This window comes from Melanotaenia boesemani, chromosome 23, assembly GCF_017639745.1.
Source record: "Melanotaenia boesemani isolate fMelBoe1 chromosome 23, fMelBoe1.pri, whole genome shotgun sequence".
Classification (NCBI taxonomy): Eukaryota; Metazoa; Chordata; class Actinopteri; order Atheriniformes; family Melanotaeniidae; genus Melanotaenia; species Melanotaenia boesemani.
In genome coordinates, this window is record NC_055704.1 from 21258235 (window position 1) to 21285244 (window position 27010).

At 38.4% G+C, this 27010-nt stretch overlaps 1 protein-coding gene across 1 annotated transcript; it reads left to right on the forward strand.

Moving 5' to 3' along the window:
• Nucleotides 1-23: 23 nt before the first annotated feature.
• On the forward strand, nucleotides 24-16989 carry ube2h (ubiquitin-conjugating enzyme E2H (UBC8 homolog, yeast)). Its single transcript, XM_041977267.1, has 7 exons — nucleotides 24-284; nucleotides 11102-11178; nucleotides 12018-12092; nucleotides 12191-12230; nucleotides 14270-14322; nucleotides 15476-15604; nucleotides 15695-16989. The coding sequence occupies exons 1-7, from the start codon at nucleotides 232-234 to the stop codon at nucleotides 15817-15819; spliced, it is 552 nt and encodes a 183-aa protein (XP_041833201.1). The 5' UTR covers nucleotides 24-231; the 3' UTR covers nucleotides 15820-16989.
• The last annotated feature ends 10021 nt before the right edge of the window (nucleotides 16990-27010 follow it).

Here is a 27010-nt window from a genome sequence, read left to right on the forward strand (position 1 = left end):
CTTGCTTGTCAGAACCATGATGAGAACGCAGAGGCTGTGAACAGAAGAGATCTAACGTTTAGCGCAGCCACTCATTAGGATAGGGACACATTCAACTGCGAAGATCTTCGGTTAGGAACATATCTAAAGGCAAATGTTAACTTTTGGATAATAACGTTTGCTAGACTGTCTAGCGTTTCAGGAGCTGGCTTTCAGCTGACTTACTGGTGTTCTGCGGTGGAAATAGCAAAAATGTCGTCTCCAAGTCCGGGTAAAAGGCGAATGGATACCGATGTGGTGAAACTGTATCCTTTCTGAACATAAACAACAGTCTTTGAGTCACTGTTCCGTCAGATATGTCCTGATGTAGATGAAAATGTTGTATGAACTGTTTAATGACGCTGCTACTGAGTCTTTGTAATCAAAAACAGTGAGCGCTTTCTATGTGAATTACTGGTGTTTTGTGTAAACAACATTTTGCTAGCAAAGCCAAATGATAGCTATTTTTGTCTTGGATACCTTCTGTCGCTTATCGAGACAACTCTATTAGCCAATCAGATCGATTGCAGGTTCTTGTAGCATTTCTTAGCACAATGTGTAGCAAACGTTAGCTGTTTATTTTGCTGTCTTTATCATAAGATTGAAGCAACATCCGAACAGACGCTGCCGTTCTCCTTTTATAGCAACGTCTTGTTGCACCACCAATGAATGCAGATTACACGAATCACCTTGTGGCAGTTTGGTTTCTTTGCCCACCTTGCTTTTCTTTTTTGGGGGGGAGGGGGGTTAAGTCAAACTGCCCCTCTCAAACGTTTACACTAGAGCTTGTTTACATAACGTAAGGCTAACTGAAAAAGCTGCCTTCTTTTGTTCTACTGCTTAAAACGTTGGCGTTGTAGCTGCGTGGACGAGATGCAGAGTCTACACAGCGTTGCTTTGTAACCATTCAGAGCTTTTTGAAACGGTTATTGTACCTGTCACTTGAAATATTTCTTTGAAACGCTGTTTAGCTGGCTAGCTACTATGTTAATTTCAACACCAAAATGGCCACCTGATCAGTATTTTTCACTGTTCTCCAGTGTCTGCAGTCATAGGAAGAGCTCATTTGTCTAACTTTACACTGGTGGTACGTTATTGGAAATATTGAATATTTTAAGTTAATTTGGGAACTGTTTAAGGGCTATAGCAGGTGTCACGTGTCTGCATTAATTTTCAATGTGAAATGCTTCTAGGGTGTTATGTTTTTCCAAGTTGTTGCCACTTTGTTTGCTTTTGTGTTGCTGATCTGTTCACTTAGGAATGACACTGGGAGTTGTGAAACTGAACTAGAGGAACACATGTCCGTTCCCTTACTGTTCTTGTGGTACACTATGAACAAGTAGTTTTGTTTTTGTTCCAGCATTTTGGAAACCAGCTTAACGATTGGTTAGTTTGTTACTAGCCGGAAACCACAAGAGGGCGGGACTTAAAACAGCTGATGGGATGTCAGTAAAGCTTAGTCAAATATGGGATTAGAAGTGGGCTGGTCAAATTAAACCAAAAACAAGGGGAAGTTGCCCAAACTGGTTCAATAGATTTGTAAAAAAGAAGAATTTCACAGTTCTTTTTGGGTTAAGTTTTGAGCCAAACTGAAAAATACTGTTCTTAATATACAATATAAAAATACAAGTTAGCTTGTTTATTTCAATCTTTTATTTCTGCAACACTGATTCTGCTTTTTATAATACATCTTGGCTTATACCTTAGAGTAGAATATTACTTGCCCATTCATTTTTAAAAGCTTGCACCTCCAATATATCAGAAAAGTTCTCTACAAGCTACACTTGTTATTTTGGCCTAAAGCTAAAGGGTTTTTATTACATTTGCTGGGTTAGAAACTGTGCTTGTATGAGCAAGTCTCTCTCTCTTTCTCTCTCTACCCCTGTTTTGTTCTCTCACCATTCACCACTGCTTATGTGTAGGCAATGACAGTTGTAACAGGAAAAAATGAAACAGACAGGACAGGAGTTTTTCAGGATTGCAGTGCACATAGAAACACACACAAAGCCCTGTAGTAACAGTCATACACCCACTCGCCTTCTTTAGCTACTTGACTGACAGGCAAGAGCAGATTTACTGTATGCCACCTGTTCTGTACAATGAACTGTGTGTTTTAAAATACCATTCAAGCATATTCCTCAGCAAGTGTTAAAGAAGACAGTCGTGTGTGTGTTTGTGGGTCTGAAGTGTTGAGTTTCAGAGAAGACTATGGTTCTTTGCTGACTAGTTTTTCTTTGTTGTTGTTATATTTTCCGCTACTGAAGTAAGTTGGTCTTTCCTTTCCTCTGGTTTGGTTTGCAGAGAAAACCTGCAGTTAAAATCTTTCTGTGCTCCATTTGCACAAGTCCTTCCGTGGTGTAACCAAAGCCTGAAACTCACACCAGCTTTTAGACAGGAGCAGCTTCAGAGAGGCCTCACGCATTAATTTGCCGTGGCCACTGGAGAGCTGAGAATCTAGAGCAGAGACCACGAGGGAATCTGTGAAAATGAATGTCAGAATGACCTTAACATGTAGCGTCATTGGGTTTAAGCTTTGTCCTAAACCAGCCAATATATTCCAGCCTGATTTCAGCAGTCTTTGTGTTCTTAAGCTTTGAGCTTAAATGATATTGTACAGTTGTGATTTTGTCATTTTCAGTGTTCATATTCTGTTACCGTCTGCTTTAAATAATATGTAGCCCTGATTAGGAAGAGACAGCCAAATTTAACTTCTTAACTTTAAATTAGCATTATTCAACCTCCTTAACTTTTGCCCATGTGCTTTTCTGTCTTGCTCCTAGACCTATTTAGAACACAATGTTCTTGAACAGGAATCTTTGCCGAGTGTGTCAGTTCAAAGAGCTTTACATTCAGCTTTTTGTGTGGGGTTGACTGCACATACTGTGTAGGAAGTTGTGCTATTATTTGCATGTATTCATCATAGGTCTCCTCACTTTACAAAGGCTTTCAAGCAGTAAGCTGCTAGAATTTGAGCACAGGTAAATAACAAAAGAACTGAGGCTTTTGTAAACGCACAAGCTCTTGGGCTGTCTGTCATATGGATTCTGATGGTGAATTGGAAAAATCTAATGGTTTGCATGGATCTCTTTAAACAAGCTGCACATTTTCTGTTTTTATAAAAGCTAGCAGCTTCACTTTGAAATTCTTTGTGCAGTCTCTGTTAAATATTGTATAATATTAAATATTTCTTTATAGTAGTGTAGGTCTGAATAGGTGAGGTGTGTGTGTGTGTATACATACATATATATATATATATATATATATATATATATATATATATATATATATATATATATATATATATATATATGTGAGAGAGAGAGATATTCATATATATATATATATATATTTATATATATATACTTTATTTATAGAAACAAATTCCATCAAAGTTTGAACGGGGACATTTGATTTAGCTGAAATTGCATGTCAGTGGTTTGTTTCATCCTTGTAGTTTCTGCTGGAAGGTTAACAATGATTGAGTTCCACGAAGCATGACCACTGGTCATTTATATTCAAGACAGTTGGGAGTTGTTAGGGAGGGGTGTCATGTGCTTAATCTGCCCCAGTATCCATCATATTAAATCTACATTAAAACTGGTCTTTACCCCAAAATCAGCTGATACACATGATAAAATCTGTTTCACTTTTCAGGCAGAGTTTCTGTTTTTTTCTTTTCCTTATAATGAAAGTATCCATCAAGGCCACACTCAGCCTTTAGCAATTCTCATTTATTCCGTTGTCCAGAATTATAGCTCTGGCTTGTAGGGGCAGGGTTCACCTCCTCCCTGCATTTTTTTCTCTTCCTGACTGAGCCCCCCTACCCTCCCTAAGTTGAATACCAATCCTGAGCTTTATCTGTTCTCTGCTCAGTGCTTCAGCCCCATTGTGCCCTTGCAACATGACATCCGGACGGCATCAGCAGTGGAGTCTTTTGTGTTTTGCATTTACAGGAGCCCCTGTGACCTCCACCTCCTGCTGCTATGTCACACCATGTCACACAGTCCTGGGCAGCTAATCTGCTTTCAGCACCATTATTGCGGCACTGAACAAACTAGATGCAGTTGTCTGTAGGGAAGGAGCCAGCGGTTTTCTGCCCTTTCCTGAGTGCGACATTGATTAGCCTGATGACTCAAATGGGGAAAGTTCAGGTCTGATGATGAAGTTGTATAAATGGCTTGTTAGTTACTGTGTGATAACCCCACAATCATAAAAAAGTGTGGGTGGCAGGGGGGATCTTTGGTGTTTAGAGATGAGAGGACATTTCAGTCATGTTCTTTTTTTTTTTTTTTTCCTTCTGCTTGCTTCAGGCATTGAGCATACTTTTATCCCAAAAGCCCAGTTATCATTTTGTACTTCTCATGGTTTGAGGCTCAAATTTAATCTGAATGATGGAGCTCAAACTCGGCTAGTTATTGAGAAAAAGGTTGCGATAAAAATGAGAAATAGTTTAAAAATTCAGCTGGTGATTTGTTGAGACAAATGCAGCACAGTAGGTCCGTGTGTCAGCATTTGTACGTCATGGGGCTGTGTGGATGAAAAGTTTTCATTTGTAGAATAAAGACTTTTTTTTTATTCTTCAACCAACTTAAAGTCGAGAAAAAGTAAAAACCGGCTTATGCTGTGACTTTTTTTTTTTCTTTTAAATGATCTTTTGTATATGATGAGGACAATTGAGCACCCCTTTAAAAAACAGTTGAAAGCTTGAATTTGCTACAACTGGTTTTGGGTCAGTGTAGCAGTATTTAGAAATATGATAAATTGTCCAAGCAATTCAATTCAGTTTTTGTTTTTCAAGTTTTTCACCAGTAAATACACGGCAAACCTACAAATAGCAGATGAGGTTGTTGTTTTGGAGGCCCAGGACAAGCTACATCAGACAGGCCCTTAACCTTAATCTGACAGTCATGAATCTTCCAGCATGCACGGCTGAACTCCTGTGGAAAAACAGATGGATTGAAGTTCCCCTCATTGTTTTGCACTTTTTTTTCCTGACAGTGGGAAGCACAACCTGCTCTTTCCACTCATGCATGAGTGCAAAATCAAAGGAGTCATCATGTTTGTGATTCTGAATCCCCTATGTCTAAATATTGATGTATAAATTACTTCATACAGTACAGTTTCTGCCAAAAAAAGGCTATGCATTTAGTTAAAAGGCCTTATCAAGAAGTACAACCCACACTATCCACACCCAGTTATTGACTTCATCTGTTAATCGTTTCCTATTCATTTCTTGTCTGTGTCAAACTGATAAAATTTAGTCATGTATCGTCCTCCAGCTACAGTAGATTTTGGATTAGTGGTTTCTATAAACATGTCAGTCTGATTTTTCTTTTGTGCTTTATACAGCAGATAGCAAATCTTGTCTGTTGGGTCTGCTCATTAGACGGTCGTTTCAGATTCAGGCTGTTGTGTCTCACGCCCTGGCTCAGTTTTGTGTTCGTTAATGATCAAATCATTTGTACGTACGTGCACATGGCTCAGATGCACACACGTTCACACACACATGCAGACCCTGTGCTTTTGCTGTAAATAGACTGTTGATTTAGTGAGGGGCTGAGAGGAGGAGCAGCTGAAGGATTCACATTTGATTGCAGTGGGTGGGCTCTCATCTCTCACCAGTGAAGACAAAGAACTTGGCCTGTTCATTTCTGTGCTACTTCAGCTTTCACACTGGGAGGTAGCCACCAATATATTGAGGCTTTTATTTAATGGAAACCAAATTTGCATTGCAAAGTGAAGTTTTGGGTTAATTGTTGAGAACTGAGCCGACTATTTTCTGGATTTTTGTATCCTTAAATGAAAATATTTATTATTCCACAGTGTTGTTGCACCTCTAGGGGTGGATGGTATACATTTGTGTTTCATATCTTTAGGAGAATGCGCTTAAATTGAACAAAACTAGACTTTATTTTAAACTATATTTTATGTTTGCATTTTCAGATTAACTCCCATATGTGTAAGTTACCTCAGATGTTGACTTTTTTGGCTTTCCAAAGCAGAAATGAAACTAAGTTATTAAGCTTTTTCTTACTTCCCACCCATCCTTTAGTGACTGCATCACTTTACAACCACCAGACATTTACATGTGGATTTCAGCGAGTCAGGCCTTTGGGGGCCATATGTCCATTGATATGTAAAACCTGCTGCAAGGTTTTCTTCTGTGCAGCCCGCACACGCTGGTCCTCCATCAGTATTCACACACTGAATGTGTCAGAATGAGCTGGATGCTTTTAGAGCAGACGGTTAAAGCCTAGTTTTTCTCTGGAACACCACACTTTAAAAGGACTGTAAATATTACATTCAGAAGATGTTTTTTTTTCTCTCTCTCTCTCCTTTTCTATGATGTGCAAAATTTACAATCTGTTATCTTTGGTCTTGCATGCACATTTGTGCAATTTAATACAATTCAGACTTTATTGTTGTGGGGAATGCACTGCATAAATAGAAAAGCATAAGTAGGAGACTAACTTCCACAAACAAACCATGAATATTTTCAAGTGGCTGGTTAGGAAAAGGTTATCCATAAAATTGTGACATAGATGCCTAAGCTCTTGTATCCACGTCAACCTTTATGATATTGCAGCAAACATAATGTTAGCCCTAGTGCAAACATAAACTCCCTATTGTTCAGTGACTTTATTTCACTATTGACCAGCATTGCTTTCATATTGTCACTCTCTGCATGAAGTGTTTTCTAGAGGTATTCCAGCAGCTGCTTTTTTAGGCAGCCATGTAATTACAGGATTATCCAGTGTTTCCAAAAACCTGGGGTTTTAGTGTTTTTGTTTATTTTGTTTTATGGTAGAAATGAGTCAAAGTAACCCCCTTGAGGAAACTGTTCAGCTTAGGATGAGAGTGCAAAAACAGCTGAGTGGGTCAGTGATGTTGCCTGGTGACGATTGCAGGGGAGAGCAGTGTTTGTTTTGGTGCTGAGCTGATTAAATCACACTCTCACAGCAACACCCCGGCCTATCGCTCTCTCTGCCTGCCGTTTTCAGGACGGTTGCTGTGCTACACTGGCTGCCTCTGTTTTCAGGCAGCAGTGTGCAGCGGAGGTCACACTGTAATCCTGCCCGGCTCAGTGCGGTGCACAAATACACACAGAGTTGAATGCACAAACAGCCACATCTAAATAGAGGTTTGGACTTTAGAAGGAACCATGCACATGTTTGCCGGCAGAGATTTCAGACAAGTAAGCCCTCTTATAGCCAGTCTCACAATTAAAGATGCATAATTAATTTAGTTCAAGCTGTCTTCCAGCGTAAAGCCCTGTATCTCCTGAGTCCATATTGAGAGAACAGTGTTTTTTTTTATTTGTTATTCATTGTTTTCAGCTTGGCATTACTGCCTTTTCTCCTTTTTTATTTGCAAAATGAAACACAAATGAGCCTTTTTATCTTTTAATAGTTGATAAAAATTTTACCTTGTGTATTTCTAAAGCTAGTTTATATCTTTCTCTTTTCATAGAGGAAGCCTCCCTATAGCTTTCACCCTGAGGACAGCTGCTTTATTTCCTGTCTTTGATCTGCAAGGCCTTTCATACATTCTTGCCACAATTCATGTGTTAGGCGGGGAAAGTGAAACAGTGCTTCCTCATATCGACACAAAAATATCTTCTCACTGTGGAGGTCATGCTTCTTTCTTAAAAAAATAAAAATTAAACTAAGTTAGTCAGAACAACCTTTCTTCCTTTTGTTGTTTTTCACTGTTTTACTACACGTACAAAGCTAAAGTCGGATAATTAACACCTAAACACAAACTATATTGAATAATAACTTAATAATGCTTCACGTTTACATTGTTCAAATACAAGAAAATCAGCTGATATTGGCCCGTCATATTTGATTGATTGACTGGATCTTGAGGGACTGAATTTATTTTGGATAAGACTTAACCCAGCCATCATCATCAGACCCTTCTGTCCACAGCAACACTGTCGCTTATTTCCACAGTTCTGCTGTTAAGGCTAAATCAGCTTTCACCAGACTGAATTCTCACTTCCTCTTCATCACCATTCCTCTGCCTTTTTCTTCTGCTTCTCTCATTTTTTGACATCTCTTTTGATCATCTTCTCATGCTCTTTTGTCTTCTTTTAGCCCTTTGCTCTGTTGGCTGGCTTTAATCTTTCTTTTTATATTTGACATCCCAGCTGGTTTTTGAGTGTTTTGGTATATCAGAGCCTCTAAGGCCAACTTCTTGGATTGGTTTCCCAGTCCCGTCACTGGTCAGTGACATTAAATAACTGGAAATGTCTCACAGTGTGCCCTCGGTTAGTCTGGAAACCAGTAATTTTCCCATGACTTAACAGGATGAAGCTGGAGGTGTCAGCAGGTGTCATGATGAATAAACATAACAGTTGAGGAAATGTGGGTGTTTGAAATGTATTCAGTCATCATGTGATGTTATGTGTGAAAGAGACAGAGCAGGGCTTTCCGTTTTTTTTTTAAATATAGCTGAGAAAGTCAGGGAAGTACTTTGTAACTAACCAGTGCTGTCTTTTCTTTTTTAATCAGATTGCCATGCACCGTCTGCTAGAGGGAAATGTTTGAGTGTATTTGACACCACATTGTTAGACAGAGAGCCATTTATGATTCTCCATCATGTTTGTGTTCCATACTTGGGCAGAGGTTGGTCAGGATGTGATATTTTGATCCCGGGTCACACAGGGATAGTGGCCTGAATGGACCAGAAGGAAAACAAGACATGTCTAGACCACAACTGCAAATGCTATTTACTGAATATTTTTACACTTTGGATTTAAACGTGCTTTAAGGAACATTAAAGAAAATGATTTTTTTTTTCTCTTGTATACCATTATTTCCATATTTTTTAAGTCTATGTTGCAGTTAAGGACTTTGTGGGTTCTCTGAGGAAGTGTGTTTATGCTCCTCTGGATTGATTGGGTCCTGAATATCAGATTATGTGTGTGTGTGTGTGTGTGTGGTGTGTGCATAAAAGGATTCTGACCCGGTGCTTTCCACAGATTATGACTTATCTATACTAATCCAAGGAGGGGGGTGGACAGAGAGTCATTACCAAGAGAGGCAAACAAGAAAATGCATAACCTTCATTACAACATTGTTGTTTTCCTTTTAATATGTGGAATCCTTTATAATATGTTTATGTGTAAGCATTTTAAAACATATTTACTGAACACTTAGTAATGTTAAGGATATAATTACCCATATCAGTCTTTTAGAAGACAGTGTTTATAGTTTTATTTTTCTTGTGTACTGAATCGGACATAATGTGAGATGCACCTTATACTGTTCCTGTGTCCACATGCAACTGAAGAAAAGTCCGTTTGCCTTGTACTTGTTATGATACCTTTGTTTAAAAACCACAAAGTGACTCCACCAGGAGCTTCATTTTCTTCTTGCAGACCAGCCAAATTCCTTTTTGTGATGTGATGGAGGTTTTTGTTGACAGGGGCTTGTTATTTACTGGGTGGAAGGAATGTGTGTGCCGTGCCTCAGGCTACCATATCTGACAGAAAAGGCCAGTGAGTTGGATTATGACATCATGGGACATGGAAGAGAAGCTAGTCTCATATGACTTTATAGGCGCTGCTGTTGGTTTTAACCTGGCAAGTTGATGAAGACCACACTGGTCTTAAACTGGATCATTTGGGCTAATAACTTTTGTGCAGAGTTGCTTAGGGATTTGCATTTGTTATAGAGTATAGACAGACGGACGTAAATGTGTCACTGAAGCTTATCAAAACTATCATGTTAAAGACTAAAAGGCAGTTAACCTGCACTATTATCAGTGTTTATTCAACTCTATTAATAGATTATCCCTCACTATGTCTCACTGCTGTCCACACCACCCCCTCCACAGCATTGCTGCCCTCTCTGATATAGCTGTACAGCCATGGACATGCACACCATAGGTCTCATTAGTGGTTAAATATATCAGCGTGATTGCATACAGGTTTAAAGTGGGTGAGCTGGGGAATGTAAACACTGTACATGCAGTGTACACGGAAGGATGGTCTGTTTATGAGCACTGCTCTATCTGTTTTGTTTCTAAACCCGTTTCTAATCCGTGGGTCCAGCACAAGTTGGATCAGAGTGGTTCCTTTTCTGTCTGACACATTTCCTTGCTGAAGCTGGAGGATTCAGTCTGCTCTTAGCAGACTCAACCAGAGCTTAAAATAACCTCCAGTTTGATTTAACCCTACAGGGAAACACTTTCAGTCAGGACTGGACAAGCAAGCTGCTACTGTGTAGCACAGAAAACTGATCTTAGAGATCTGATCTGCTCTTTCTGTGTGTAAAACTCATTTTAATTGCATTGGTTTATTTCTTGCACTGTTTAGATGAAAAGCAGAAGTTAATAAGAGTGAGCACATTTTATATCTAAATTTGTCAGTTTGATGTATTTACATCAAGAATTTAGCACTTGAATGATGCATTCAAAAAAATTCAGTCACCAATGAAAATATTTATAGTGCATCACAAAATGCTGAATATTACATGTCATTTTGATCTTATAGATGGTTTCTTTCCTGCATGATAAAGGCACAGTTAACTAAAGTAAAATGCATGTTTGTTGACATACCATAAGTCTTTTTTTCTCCCACAGTGACCTGCTGTGGTGGTGGGGTCAAAGATGGGTTTATACCTTACAATGTGAATAGGGTTGTATTTCACTGGGTGAAGCTTTCAGTAATTATTTAAGGTGGATCTCCTGGACCAGAGGTCAAATCAGAAGAATGGGATTTTCCTGCAGATTTCCACTATCATTTCACATCTTTTTTTTTTTTCTCTGTAGCATTAACAGCTTTGTTTGACACAAGACAAAAGGATGTTGTAGAGAGAAAATGAAATGAAAATACTTTAATAAACCCCACAGGGAAATTGCAAAGATAAAGGTCTTCTAGAGTTTTCCTTGAAGCAAAGCATGCGGTAATGCTGGAAACTGTCAGATCATTTGCATTTTCTTGAGAAGGTATATTGTTAAATGATTTTCTTTAGTATTTTTTTTTTCTTGAATTTAGTCCCTTTAGGTTTTTTTTGTTTTGTTTTGTTTTTTGCTTGTGTGCAGAATGAAATAATTTCCCTTAACAGTCTTTCAGCATTGAGAGCAAGCATGAGGTCACCATCCTCAGTGGGCTTAATGAATTTGTAGTGAAGTTTTTTGGACCACAAGGAAGTAAGTGCTTATCTCTGCTTTGGTTAAGAGTTTTTTGTCTTAATATTTGCTGTTAAATAATCATTTTTTCTTCTTTAACCATGTTCAGAGGAAAGTAGACACTTTAATGGGGCAGTTTTCATGATTCAATCTATTTTCTGAGCAAACATTAATCCTAGAATATTTCTTATTAAATGAATTCACCTCATCTGAAGTCCAGGTGGGGCATGTGGGACAGTTTTTGCAGTAATATCAGCCACTCTGTTGTTTGGAACATAAACAGGATTGAAACCAGGTCTCAGTCTACAAGTTGTAAAACAGAGAGGAGGAAAGTTTGCAGAAAGTTTGGATGAGTGAGTGTCCATGCTGTTTGCAGCGTCTGACTCCTACAACCAATGCTAGTCATTACGAGGAAGAAAATCATGTCTGACCGCCTTCATGACCCCTCCAAACTACGTCAAATTAGGTGTTACTGTTTTATTTACGCTTGTGCACCGTTTGTATGTGCTGCTCACTTTCAGTACATACGGTTCCTGTTACGTACAGCTATTCTGGGAGAGCAGCACACACTCACTCTGAGCCTTCGTCTATTCCTCTTTGATGTCAGTGAATTATTAGAAGTGATTTAAAGGTAAAGAGTGCTCTGAGGCTGAAATGCATTACTGCGTAAAATGGCAGAGAAATGAGGAGCAAAACTTCAAATGCAGAGAAGAAAATTGATATAACTCTGTAGTGTCCAAATCCACCGGAGTGCATGAAGGATGGAATATTATGTTCCGTGGAATAAAAGTATCCTTTTTGCTCCGAAGAGGTTCTTTTTAAAAGTTTCTTGTTCACTCTTTTTTTTTTTTTTTGCACAGCACCGTATGAGGGAGGTGTGTGGAAAGTGCGAGTAGATCTTCCTGATAAATATCCATTCAAATCGCCATCAATAGGTAGGAGCTTTGCCTTCATGTGTTTTTCTTTTCTTTTCTTTTTTTTAGCTGTTGTTTGCTTTTCATGTACGCTGTTTATTTTTTCTTTGTTTTTTCAGGATTCATGAACAAGATTTTTCATCCCAACATTGATGAAGCGTAAGTTGATTTTCAAATCATGACTTGACTAAATCAGGATAGTGTGATTAAAATAATTTCTGGAATATATAATTGTATTCAGTTATCTCAGCTAGAGGGAGCAGAGGAGAAAGGGGGGGGGGGGGGGCATTGATCTCTATAGAAAATATGTCATTTATGCTGGACTACAACAGGCCGAACATATGGCGTGTGTTCTGCTGGAAAAACATTCTGAGATCCTTTATTACACCCATTAAGAAACAACAACAGGGAAGCGGTGATGCTTATTGGCAACTTTATGGGACCAATGGAGCCAGCCACACTCATTTCTTTTGGAGTTGCCAGGTTATTAAACCTTATTGGAAAGAGCTCCTTAGAGAATGTATTTGGAGTAAATATTCACCTACAATTGGTAACCACGTATCAGGGTGACACCTTTTGCCCTCAAACAGGAAAGAGAAAAGTTTTACCAGATCTGGTCAAAGAGGACTGAGTATGTAAAACCTGCAAGATCAGATTTAAATTTGATTTTGTGATATATATATATATTCCCCCATATCTCTTCTTCCTTTTAACAATAGGATGTAGGCTTCCATGTTCAGATTCAAGTTCTGAATATATATTATTAAAAAATCTAATAAATTAATAAAATAAAAATATATTTTACAAAAAGGACCATTTTGGGAAAGCAATTTAAAATCATCACATTTCTCACTTGAATGAAGAAGAAAAGCAAAGACCCTGATGGAAAGTCTGTAAGGATGTAATTGCAATTTGTTCTGTAAACAAAATTGTAATATGTTGCTTTTCTTCAACAAAAAAGATAAGATTTTGAGACTAATTTTAGCACGATGATATGCAACCATGTTGGAGATTACAGCTTATAGTAAAATCCAAAATATAAAAATAAGATGTGAGGTTAGAACTTGCATTTCCTTTTTTTTTGTAGTTTAATCATAAGTAGTCAAAGCACTGGTGGTTTGTTATGAGCGCGAACAGACCACCAGTGTAGTTGTCATACCAAAATGTGGCAGGTTTCAGCAAAGTCCTGACTTTCAGCCTGCTTAATATAAACTCCAACCATTCAAGTTATTTACATTTAAATGTTAATGAAGCTAACTGATGGACTTATTAGTTATAGCAATCCAGTATAACCTTGGAAAAAGTAAAGTATAATTGAATCTATGCTCTGAGCTTGTGACACAGATAAATATTGTATCGACCACCTTACTAAACATTAATAAAAACAATCATGTTTTAATCATTCAGCTTAAATAAAACACGTGTGGCAAATGGACCTGAAACCAAAATAAGTAAGTCCAAACATGCGCCCGAACATTATAAACTGTCTGACGTGTGATCATCTGGTAAGATAAAAATGCCAGTGCTCCATAGATTCTTTTATAGATCACAAAGCTCTGTGTTGAGACCTGCAGCTTTTAATTTAAGGTGATAGTCGTTTATTAAACTCCCATTTCTTTGAGTAGCGGTTGACGAGTCTAGATGAAACAATGGTGTGAGTGCATGGCCTTTATTTTATAAATGAGTAGTCTATATTCTCTGACAGGCCACTCCTCTCCAAAATTTAAAGACCCACTAAGGTTAAAACTTACTGTACATTTAGACTGCTCTCATCTGAACGCTTTAAATTCATCACCAAGAAGCAACTAAAATAATGTGAACACCAGTGAAAAGTATATGAAATTAAAATCTAACATCTAAAGCAATTCAAAAAATGACTTAAATTACTTTATGGCCTGTGAGTAATAACATATAAACAATAACAAATGGTTAAGGTTTTGTGTTGACTTGTTCAATGGGCTACTTAAAGTCATTTAACTATCAGTAAGAGCCCTAACTAGACACACAGTACTTAAAGTTGACAAGAACTGTGTGGCTAGTAGCAAACAGTACTGTAGCTGCTGGTTACCTGTAGTTTATAATTTTAACCTGATTTATTGTGACAGCCCTTGTGGTGCTCAAAGATAACTGCTCTCAGGTTGGAAGTGACACGCCGACCTCTTCAGGCTGCTAACTCTGTTTTTGTCTTGGGTTCCCAGGTCAGGGACAGTGTGCTTAGATGTCATCAACCAGACATGGACAGCCCTTTATGGTGAGTGGCTACGTATCAGTTTCCCCCACAGAGGGTTGTATAATTTATGTGTGAAGAACTTGACATTGTGCCATCAGCCCACACACAAAAAAAGAGAAAGATTGTTAGACCTCCTGCTGGCAAGTGTGTGCACATCAGACAGTGGTGCACTGTTGGCCCTAATCTACTTACCGAGGGGGGAAAGGTAAACACTAACGAGGTAATAGTCTCACCCAGCAAGGTCAGTAAACATTCACCTCGGGTAGAAATGTTTTACTATCTGTCAGCTCAGGAGACGCGCTCACATGTTCTCAGTGGCAGCAGTTTTATGTTGTTTCTCACACAGTTGCTTTTCTCAGTATCGCTGTGTGTATGCCATTCTCCAATTTGTCTTGCCCTTCTCGGGTTTTATTTGCCCACTAGTTTCTCCACATTATCCCCTCCACAGGTCTAATACAGCTGAACAGTATAGTGACTTTACAGTGGTTCAGCATGCATTGTTTGTTATGACTGGTGTTCTCACTCAGGAGCAATCAAATGTGAGTTTGATATTAATTACTGGGCTTTGATCTTTTGTGCTTTAAAATTCCAGCTCATTCACATGTTCTTTATCTCCCTTTATCATGTTTTTTACTTGTGTAAGATGCCATTGGGTTTGTCATATTGGAAAAAATACTAGTCACACATAGAAAGAACAAGCCAATCTACCACTTGTTGCATCCAATGGTTCTCTGCAAAGGAGAAAACAAAACATCATAATCCTACACAATAGACAATGAAAACATTTACTTTCCAGCTTGAACATACCCCAACAGTGACACCTAGGAGATGAGAAAAAAATTGCAGGTATTCCACGAAGCTTCAGCTATAAGGAAAAATCAAATGAAAGGCATTAGTGTGAGTTAAGCCTCAATGACGCTATCCTGCTGAGGATTTAAAATCTGTGGTCTGCTAACTATCAGATCTTTCTGTCTGATCTACTGATTGATTATACACTTTGATGTGACTTAATAGTCACACTTAATATATTTATATCATTATTGAATGGTTTGTCTGTCAGGTTCTTCCACATTTTTTGCCTTGAAAGTGACTCTTTCAGCAGTTCACATTAACATCTATCCTCTTAATTCCCTCAGCTTGTAAATTCAGGATGCATTTTCTTCTTCTTCTTCAGATCTGACCAACATCTTTGAGTCGTTCCTGCCCCAGCTGCTGGCGTACCCAAACCCTATTGATCCCCTGAACGGTGATGCAGCTGCCATGTACCTTCATCGGCCAGAGGAGTACAAGCAGAAAATTAAAGGTTCACCCTAATGGAAACACATTTAGTGTCGATTCCAAGAAATCTTTATTTCTCCTTTTATTTATTAATCCTTTCTTTCTTTTCCTTCAGAGTACATCCAGAAATATGCAACAGAGGAGGCGCTGAAGGAGCAGGAAGATGGGGCAGGCGACTCTTCATCTGAAAGCTCCATGTCTGATTTCTCAGAAGATGAAGCCCAGGACATGGAGTTGTAGTAATAGGAGGGCTCCCCCATCCCGACCCCTCCTTTAACCCCCACAGAGACTATATTTGATTTCCTCACCATGAGAAAGCAGACTTATAATATTCATATTTAAACAAGTTGATTTTTTTATTATTACTACTAAACAAGGATTTTTATGGATATCTAGCCTTCGGTGTGTTTGACAGACACCCCTCCTACTCTGTAGCTGTTGATCCCCACACAGATGTCGTAGCGACTGCGTTCACCTTCTGCGCCGGTTATCTCTGCATTTGTTTGATGTCAGAAATTCCCATGAGCGTCTAATTTCTTGCCTCAGATTTTATTTTCTAACATAGCACGCTGTAGTTGGACATGAATCCTATTTTCTTCTATTTTCTCAGCGCTAAGTGACTCTGACCAACATTCTGGTAGTTGCTCCACCACAGAGCTGCTTAGGTCTTGTTTTCCCAACATAATTACAGCGCTACCCTCTAGATAAGACAGTATTTTAAAGCAGAACTTGGTAAACTTGAGATACAGGATGGTATTTGTTTGTAAATTTACTCCTCTTCCTCTCTGCTGTGCTTCAGCTTTGTCTAGAAAAGCCACTGTCATGTATATACAGTCTATAGGACACTGATCAGAAACTCCTAGCTGTGATTGGTTGTTTCCACTCAGTCACAGTGGGTTTTTGCCAATCGCCTTAGAAGCACCATGATGAGCCAGAGGAACTCCCTTCCCACCCTCCTTTTTTATTTTCTTTTTTATTTTGTCACAACAGCCCTGCTAGTGCATAGTGGCAGTTCCAGCTGCACATAGCATCTTTTATTCATGTTAAAGTTTTGATTTAAAGCACACAGTTGCGCACAAGCTGTCTTAGCTCACCTCAAGTGGATTATGGTGACTCACAAATGAACCCATACTATTTGCTAAACACATCTGTCAAAGTATTGAGACACATTTTATGAAAAAATTAGGCTTTATTTCTCATTCTCTGATAACTGATGGCTGATGACTTTTTTTTATGAAGACAGAAGTGGCTCTACCATAAGGTTTCTGGTCAGATTCATTTGGTGCTCTCTGAACTGAGTGAGAGACCAAGCCGAAACCATCTGACCATATTAAATTAATGATTAATGTTGGGAGGCACTAAATATCCTCATTGTTCATGTTGCCACTATATTTATAATCACATCTCTTTGTTTTTAAAGAAATGTCTATTGGCATTCTGTTGCATTAAGAAAACCAGCAACAAATTGAGTTTTAGTTTCACTGCAAACCAACCCAAATGGTCATATGGTTACTAGGGAGATCTGAGGGAAACTGAGACGGATCTTTGTCTCTACATGCAGGTTAGTGTTTCGGTCCTCCTCACATTCCACTGTTACAAGGAGCTTGCTCCAGTGCATGCTCTTCTTGTTGGTCTAACCTGTGCTGTATAACTGGACTATATTAATGGATTTCCATTCTATCTATTTCAATCAATAAGTTGAGGATTGCAAAAATCATAGCCCAACAAATGACATTACGGCTTGTAGCTTTTTTCTTTTCCAGAGGAATGAACTTCTTATGTTCAGATTTAACTGCTTAACTAAATGGAAACATTTGTTATTCATCACTGAGTCAGAGTGGTGAGTTTCTTTTCTTTTTCCCCCAACTTTTACTTGTCTTTAAATTTGTTCCCAATGGGGGGGGGGGGGTCAAGAAATTTTTTTTCTTCTTTTATGTACAGCACATACCTTGTACAGAGATGAGACACCCCTCTATAGCCTTGTGGAAATTCAGTGTTTACGCCAAAACACTGACTTTGTGATGTTCATCGAGGCAACAAATTTGCAGTGAAACTACTTTAAAACAAAAAAACTTTGAAATGTCTTCACTTCCTACATTGCAGTAAGAATCACTGGTTGCTTTGTGGCAGACTGGACCCAAGTGGACGATGCATACTTGGGAGGTCAACCTCATCACCTCTGATCTCATCTCCCTCTTCTGTGCCTCATCACAAAAGGAGCATGATTGTTAAACGATTCCACAAAACTCGTGCTTGTAAGAAACCATGGAGGTCAAAGATAACTTCTAATAAGTAGAGAAGCACATTGTTTTAACCATTATCCTGCTTTTATTCTTTTCTTCATGCAGTTTGATCCACTTCCAATTTGTGATTTGACATCAGTTTTCATTCTGTTGAATCGGGATATTTTCCCAGGGCTGAGTAGCATAAGGTTTATTTGAGCTTATTTAGGATTGTTCGACTTTATGGCTCAGGTTTGAAATGCAGTTTGCTTGTTGTATCATGCATAGCATGAGCGTTTTCACCTAGAAGGCAGTAAAAGGCTGGAAATCATGCTAACGTTTGTTGAGTTCTGTTTTTGACATAGTTGTAATGGGTGGTGACTTCAACTAAACGTGCTATATGGCTGTGTTTACAGATAGTGTTCCATAGTTTGGTATACCTTCCTGAGGGGAAATCATTCAGTCTGTTTTGTGGTTATATGTGAGATACCCCATAGACATGCCTTCTTTTCTTCTCTCAGCAGTTGTACAGATGAGCTTGAGGGATTGCAAGCTAGCATGATGCTTGAGCTGTAGCGAGCCTGATGGATCTAACTGTACAGAAATTAAGTGTGGCTCAGCCCTTTTCTTGAGATTGGATTCGATCTACAGGCGTGATTTTATGTAACAGATCTGTGCTCATAAAAAATCACCACATTGGAGCACAGAAACACATGTTTAAATGAATACACCATTAATAGAATAACTAGATTTAACATAGTGGATAGGCATTTACAGAGCCAATCTTTGGGATATTCAACATGTTCAAGGCAGTAAAAATAACAAATCTTCTACAATCCCTCAAAGATGTGTCCTACAGAGAAGACCCCTTTTTTTTTTTCTTTTAAAGTTGGCTGTGATGCAACCTGTAGTTCAGCTAAATTCTAACACCAGTCAGAAATTTATCCTTCGTTTTTCTTTTCTTTTCAAGCAATTCAAAACTTTTTATTACCTTAGGTTTGTTGTATCTGGGTGCAGAAAATAGGAAATACCCCTGTCAAGAATTCTTTTCTTACTTTATTTTGTGTATATTGAGCAATAAATTAATGATGTTTTAAGCTGGTGTTGCTCTGGTTGGAAAAAGAAATCTGATATTTTAACGGACCTCCCCTTTGTCTTTTTTTTTCTTTGGACTCCCTGCTATTGCTTGTCTGGAGTTATCTCTAGCTAAAGAGCTAACGAACCCGTTCTTAAACGAGTGAATGATTATGCTTCTTATTGCCACTTGAATTCTAAATTATGCAAATGAAAGGAATTGTGGTTATTAGTATTTATGATCTCCTTTTGCTTTATCCCTTCCACTTCCTCTGCTTGAAGATGACTTGCAGGAAATGTTTTCACTATTAGTTTCAAACAGTGAAGGCAGACAACTGGATTTCACAATGTCTCATTATTCTGACAGCAAACCTGCATATAAGCAAAGCACAACATCACAGGCACACATTTATAAGGACACACTCCCCCTTAACAGCCTGCTGCATACAAGCATGAAGGGCTTGAGCTTAGTGAAAAGATCTGGACTTTTATTAATCATAGACGAAACGCCCAAAACCCATTCTCAATTTTATCAGCACAGCTGAAGAGAGTCTGCACCCTGAAAAGTCTCCCCTACCCTGTGTGTTGACGATGTCCCCTCGGGACGTTGCATGCTTGTGGTTTGGATATGACCCTCTCTCAGCGTGCACCTCCCATTCTGTCTCGTGCTTGTGTGGATTTGTTGCTCTTTGTTGGCAGGCCTCTGCTATCAGGGCATTTAGCAAGCACACGCAACGTGGAACATGAGTTTTTCAAAGAAACTGTGTATTTGGTACCTATTGTGTGGTATTTGAGGGTTAAAACATCAACCTTTTTTTTTTTTTTTTTTTTTTTTGTTAAAGTCCCTTCTTGGTCTTATTTTTATTACCTTAATATTCCTATTTTTTTTTATTTTTTTTTGCATTGAGAAGTGGGCATTTTTGTCACAAAGACAAATGCCCTCCATTACTAGGCTTATAACCTCATAAATAGTTGTGTATAAAATAAACTGTTATAACTTCTTTTTTAATAAAACATTCAATGTGAATACATGCTGTTTGTCAGGGACTGATTATTCTTGTGTGTTGCTTTGAATTATTTCCATCATATTCCACATTAAAACGTTTACTGTACGGTTATAATGTTCTTGATACTCAAAAAAGAAAAAAAAATCCCACGTGTATGAGCACTATATCACAAAAAAACTATCCAACTTGGTTTCACAAATGACCAACAAATTAACAAATTTTTTTTTGCTCTCTTTACAAAACTACCACAACTTGTCTATTTATCAAGTTTATCACTTTCTTTCTGTCAATGATCATCTTCCTGTGGAGCAGCAACCAACGTCTACCACTTCCTGTTCTTCCTTAACTTTGTTCCTTCTTCAACTAACAGCTGTTTTATTCATGCTTCTGTTTATTTATTTATTTATTTTTAATCAGTTGCTCATGTTTGGGCTACTTTTAGCTGCGGTAGATGCCAAATAACTGACTTCACCTTCGTTTACTAGGACATTTTCCGGCATTAATTACTCGAGCTAAACATTTATAGTTATAGTAAATGTTCAAACATTAGTTTGGAAGATGTTTTACTAATGCTCTTTACAAGATGGCTTCAGCTCTGGGGTGGTGGCAGGTTTCCTCACATTAACTTCTCTCTGTTATTCCAAAACATTTAATTAATTTGTTTAACCTTTCTTTAGCAGTAATCTTTTTTTTTTTCTTATTTTGTTTTTACTTTTTTTAAAAATGCATATCTATTTTTTTTAACTCATTTTAACTTTTTTATTTATGGTTTTACTTATTTTATAATTATTTTTTATTTTATGTAAGAACCTCTGTTTCATCAATGGTGGCAAGCTGTTCTGGCCCTGATCATGATATTACCAACACTTTGACAGATAGGATAAGCCCCTTATTCTCCTTCAAATATGTTTTATTTAAAGAAAAAATTGTTTTGTATTCATCCATTAAAACCATTGTTACAATTTCTTACTATAAGAACTATACAGACAAGCAGCCTAATGGTATTTTTGAAGAGCAATGTCTTCTCTTTTTCATCTTACATGCACATCAGTGTAATTCAGTGTTTTTCTGATTGTAGATTTACTAATGTTAATATTTCCAATGTAAGATTGCCATTTAGTTGCTTTGTGATCATTCTGATTATTAAACACCTTGTTCTTGAATCATTCTTTCTTGGTCAACCACTAAACCCATATTCCCTGATCTGCTTCTTAGTCTGAAACTAATTTATATTTTATTTAATCAAATGTAAAAATGCAGTTAAAGGAAATTCTTAAGATTTCCAAAGAAGACATTCATCCTGGTCAGTCTGTGCACCACTGAGAGGCAGTGCACACCGTTTTTATAAAAATATCAGCTACCAGGACTGTTCCACAAGATGTCAGTGTGGCACCATTTTCCGACATCACAAATCCTCCCCACATCTCAGCAGCTTGCAGGGATTATGGTTCAAGTATGTGGAGTGCTCCCAGTGAGTACTGAAACTTGAGAACCCCATTAGGGTCCCATTCTTCCAGCCTTAAATGAATGAAATTAATGACCATCTAAAAATGCAACTTCTGAAAGGGTCCAATAATGCTGTTTTTAGTCCTGGTTTAGATATATGTCTAAATTTGTCTCAAATTTCTGCTTGAATATGGCATCTACAGTAGACACTGAGGTTGTACTTTGACATAGATATCACGCTACTCAAGAAAAACTTTGCCATGAAGGTATGACTAACATGCAATGCGGGATGATGTTGAAGCAGTGAGCCAGAGGAGGGTGTCACCTCTTCTCTCCTCTGTCCTCAGCTGAAACCCTCCCCGTATAATCACAGCAGGGGAAAATAAATGCTGTGACATAAGGCAGTTTAATCCTCTCCTCTGAAAAATGTATTCTGTCACGCAGCAATCTGTTCTCCCTTCCTGTTTGTCTTTATTGCTGTTGCAATGATGTGACATAAAATTAATCTCACATAGTGCATTTGTCAAATGGTCACAACACATGTTAGTTACCACTTGCTATATTATCCTATAGTCTCTGCTCTTCTACTACATATATCTCCTGTTCTGTACTGTATATCCTGTGCCACGCCACAAGCACGTCCATAACAAGAGTCCTAGAAGGTCTTCATCACAGCCAAGAATATCAGTCTCATGGTTGACATATGTCTGTTTTTGTCACAGATTCTGTCAAAAACATGGGATGTAAAGATTTCTGCTGTATGGGTAGAAATATCCGGAGCGACAGGAATCTTGAATAATGTCTTAATTAACCCCTTATTTCCCTGTAATTTACACTGACCTATGAAGCATAAGTATAATTAAAGCACATAACTCCAAGGATGAGGCAATGTTGTCTGTAAACATAACAGACCACTTAATAAAGAACCTTATCTTTAAGTATACCTTTATAGTAGCTACAGAATGTGTTTCTGTTTCATTGTTGCATCAATGTAAAATGCCTAAGGCAACACAGTTTATTGGACAAAAGTAGTATTTCTGTACCAACAATAAGATTCCCAAAGAGCTGCAAGCCAAAAACTAAGCAAATCTCAGCATGGTGTGTAAGGTGTCTTTAAAAAAGTGAGAAAACTGGAAAGGTGCGTCTGACCTGAGAAACAATCTAACGAGCTAAAAACTGACACACTGTTTGCCAAAGCTTATCAAAACCGGTGTGCCATTCTTAAGGAAGAGAAATTCCTACACAGAGCTTGGACCTCAGCATTACTGAATCAATGTTGACGATGAATGGATCAAAAGGCAGCCAACATCCAAAGAAGATATTTGGAAAGTCTTTCAAGAAGCCTGGAGAACTATTCCTAAAAACTATTGAAAGAAATTACAGGAAAACCTGGCTAAGAGAGTTCAGACTGCGTTGATAAATAAGGGTGGGCATAACTAAGCTCATACTTGCACAAATATCTGCAGAGGGTAGTTTAAGACTTCGCAGTCTTGTACTCTGGGTACAAGTTAAGGAGTCTGAATCAAGGCAACAGAGGCAGATAACTTGACTTTTATCTCATAGTATGAGTCTAACTTTATATTTCCACCATACATCTCAGCTCTCGCCAATGAGGGAGTTCCACTTTATCTGTGTGTTGGATGCGGCAAATGGTTCCTGTGGCATTTTGCATTATATGAAATTACTTACACTTAAAAACATAACTACGCACAGGCATTTTGGAAATTTGTTACCATCCAAAATTGCAAACTTAATTTCAGTTACCACTGATGACTCATGCCTGATTTTATCTGTATCCTTGTCTTTCATTTTCCCTTTCTCCTGCATCAGAAGAGGAGAGTGGATGGATGGAGGGAGGGAGGAGAGGATGAGACTGTCTCTTCACAGTCCTGACCTCCAGGAGTCCAGCAACCCGAGATCCTCAATGAAATATTTAAAGCTTCTGTTTTATCCGCAGTGCGTTGGTCGAGGCAAACTGCGGGTCTCCATGACGTAATGCCAAACCCAAACACAGACTGTGTGATTGGTCAGTGCTGAACAGGGTGGTCAGGTGTCCTGTGCCACTGTGGTCTTTTAAGGCATTATAAAGCCCTGAGGCTCCACATTAGGCTTATGGGCTGTCTGCTGCGAGGTATGATCAATCACTGTTCCAAGAGCAAAGCTTTTAGCTGTAAATGTGCCTCATGTGGACTTTCTTCATTAGCTCACCCATGTTCATAAAGGAGCTCTCTAAAAACCCAGTGAATGTTTTAATTAAGTCATATGTTTTTTGAAATTCAGATGTCTTTATTAATCTGTAATAGTTAAGTATAAAATGAAGCCTATGTGTGATGGGTTTAATAGATAACCAGAGATATTCCACACAAATACCTGCTGCTGGGTAGCTGACAGGCCGTCAACTAGTCAGCGCCAACGACAGCTAACATTCAGACTGAGTGTCGGGTTCCTCAGGCTGGGTTTAGCTCTCTCAGGTTACAAGCTCTGTTTCAGAAGCACAGTTGGGGGTGCAACAACAGCAAGCGGTACAATGATCCCTGGATCTTTACTAATAGATGAATCACTGATTAACATGCAACCTGCCTGCCACCAACTCCAACAACCTTTCTGCAGCAGAGGGGCAAAGAGAAAGACAGTAGCAGGCCCTGCAGGGGCTGATTGGTATGAAAACAGTCACATGTAGCAGCAGTTTTTACAACTCATACAAAAAAATAGAACAAAAATAGTTTTTTTAAATTTTGTGAATCAAATATTGAATTTTGGAAAACTGTTTATGTCTTACGTAAAGATGCTGCCAGTTCATGTTATCATTGGTCTCATTTAATAACGTTTCATTCTCCTCAAACATAATTTGGTAAAGCTGTATCTGCTGAAACAAGACGCAATCAGGTTAATAGATTAGTAAAGGAATCAGGTTAATACAGGAAAATAGCAGAAAAATTTTGAAAAAAGGAATATTTGCATTTTTCTTGTTTTTTTTTTATTAATTTATTAAATATTTGTTTAAATTTTCCTAAAATGTTGCTGAAATATTGGAAATGTTTCTGATGTTATATTTATCCTTTTTTAAAGATTTGAGACTATTTTTGTTTATATTTATTATTACTTGCATCTATATGTTATTGAGTTTTCTTAAATATTTCCTTTCTCTCTCTGTCTCTTTGGCTACCACAGTCAGTTATCATTTTAAATCTTCCTCTACAGAAATGAGTCATCATCACTTATTCAGGTAGATTAAGATTGATTAAAAATTCCTTTTTGTGTCATTGTTATTTTTGAGAACAGCAGTTAGAAAAAAGGTGGTGTTATGACATAAAATAAGAAAGAAAGAATATGTAGGCTTCCTTACTTTTATCAGCGAGTTTTGGGTGGGATTACAATGAAATGTCGCTTCCCTTTGAAACAGTGCATTACATTATCCATACTTATTTAGATATTCCTTTCAAGTAATGGACTAAACCATGTCGCATTATTATTTCATCCAGCATCCTATGGCCTGAATCCCTTCAGGAGAGGAGGCACAAAACGCACAGCGCACATCTGATCCCTCCACTGGCACCTGTCTCATCTGCTCCGGCACGACAGGCCAAATGAGTTTTTTTTTTTTTTTTAAATATTCATCGAGGACTACTCAAGTCCTATACACGCCCGCCTCTCACGCAAACGATCTGCGGCTCCGGTTTCAGCAGGTGGAAACCACGTTAAGGCTCGGATGGGCTCCACGCTCCTGCTCTCCAGCGTCGAGCAGCAGCGGCGAGGATTAATTTCACCGTCGCTATTCGCTCTGAATGCGCTGTAACCAAAGCCAGCTCTATCACCTCTAAATATTAGACGAGTTTTGCCCACCTAGTTATCTGCGTAATTATCAACAGCAGGTAAATGGACTCTGACTGGCCATCGGAGAGGAGCGTGGGCAGCACTCGCCTGCATATATTAAGCATCCAAAAGCGAGCTAGAGGCATAATTCGGGCACACGTCTTCAAGGACCACTTTGGTGGCGCGCATTTCTGCGTAAAAATCTGGGAAGAAGATGAGCAGAGGCCCCATGAAGGCCCAGTGCTGCTGTCACCTCTTGTCAGGCCACTTCCGTCAGGTCCACGACAGGTTGTATACTTTTTTATTTTTATTTTTTACTACAAAGGGGTTTGGAAACATGATTAACCATAATCTGCACATGACCACATTATAAAACCTGTTATATGAGCTATGACAGAAATACTTCTCCATATTAAAGGCATTTTTTTCTCGGTGTCCTCGCACAGGAAATGTTATGCAATCTGCAGAGAGTAACAGCAAGTGCAGGCTTTAAATGCAGTGCTTGATAATCATTAGCCATCTGGACGTGGTCATTTGATCTTGCAGCATCTCGACCCAAGAGCTTCAGCCTCAACAGCATCAGCCGACTAAAACAAATCCTGGTGGTGAGGGGGCTGGGACGATGCGCCATGAAATATCTGATGTAGGCTTGGTTTGTGATATGAAAATGGATGCCAGGGAAGGCCATGTTCTAGTGGTTATAAATTACGTAAATCTTTAAAATGGTGTAGCTTTTTGTCTTTTGTTTGTTTTAGACGTAAATGATTTGCTTATTTTTTTATTTTTCTTCAGTCTGTATTTATCTTCAGAGAAAGCACTGTGACCTTCAAATAGTGATGGATACACAACACACTGCATGTACTGCAGGCCTACAGGCCTCACACCCAGCATCAGGCTTGTCAGTGATTTGTATCAGACATATAATATTGTAGATGGACATTGATGTGTGGGGTCTATTGCAGAATTTGTCAAATTAGCCTTCCGCATAAAAATGCAATACAAGAGCTTTTGCTGTAGCCTTTTTTAAAATGTATTCCCCCTTTACATCACTTAATGTAGCTACTATATTGCTCAAAAAGGCCTATGTTTTATGCCAGATTATTTAAAAATAAATGGCAAGAGAAAATGGACAAAAAAATATTTCTCTTGACAAAAAAAATAAAATAAAATAATAAAAAAAATAAAAGCCTTTTTGGGCTGTGTGAATCAGAAGAGGGGGTTGGCCCAAATAATTTGTCAGGAAAGCGTTTTAATCCGGAGAGACAAAAAAACAATCCTCATCTGCTATGGCTGCGACAGTCCTCATTTTAAACAGGGCACCACTTTCAAAGTCTCCTCGCCTCCAGAGAGCTTCAACTTAAGGAAACTAAAGCCCGATACCTGAGGCCAAAAAAGCACAACAGAACAGAGGAGACATAAACGGGTTGGGTTAATGCTTAATGTTGAGTAGAGATGCTAGAAAATGTGGCTCATTTTTTTTTCTATACCGGGTGAGTAAATCCCTGAAGTCCATCAGGCGGAGGGAGACTGGATGGAAGCTGTTTGGATCCCGCTTCAAAAATACTCCACTATTATTATTACGGGTAGCCTACAGTGGTACGTTTTATTCCATTCGGCTTTTTAAAACTAGACTGTTCGTTTTACCCATTAAGCACAAACTATTTAAAGATTTGGAGTGCAGCAGTTTATACGTATCATATTTTCATTTTTGTCTCAAACAAGCGGGGGGAAAAAATACAAAATGACTTTATTCGCGGCTGATTGGCTGGTGTGTGCCTTTAAAAAGGTGCACCGGTTACCTTTCTTCTTGTGAGTGTGCGTTTCAGGACGCGCAGGTAAAAAAAGGGAGGAGGTTGTGTGGAGGGAGAG

Excerpts from the sequence above, each read along its gene's own strand:
- ube2h (XM_041977267.1), top strand. The coding sequence starts at position 232 with ATGTCGTCTCCAAGTCCGGGTAAAAGGCGAATGGATACCGATGTGGTG. Across the intron at positions 11,179-12,017 it reads GTTTTTTGGACCACAAGGAA|CACCGTATGAGGGAGGTGTG; the intron begins GTAAGTGCTTAT and ends TTTTTTGCACAG. Across the intron at positions 14,323-15,475 it reads GACATGGACAGCCCTTTATG|ATCTGACCAACATCTTTGAG; the intron begins GTGAGTGGCTAC and ends CTTCTTCTTCAG.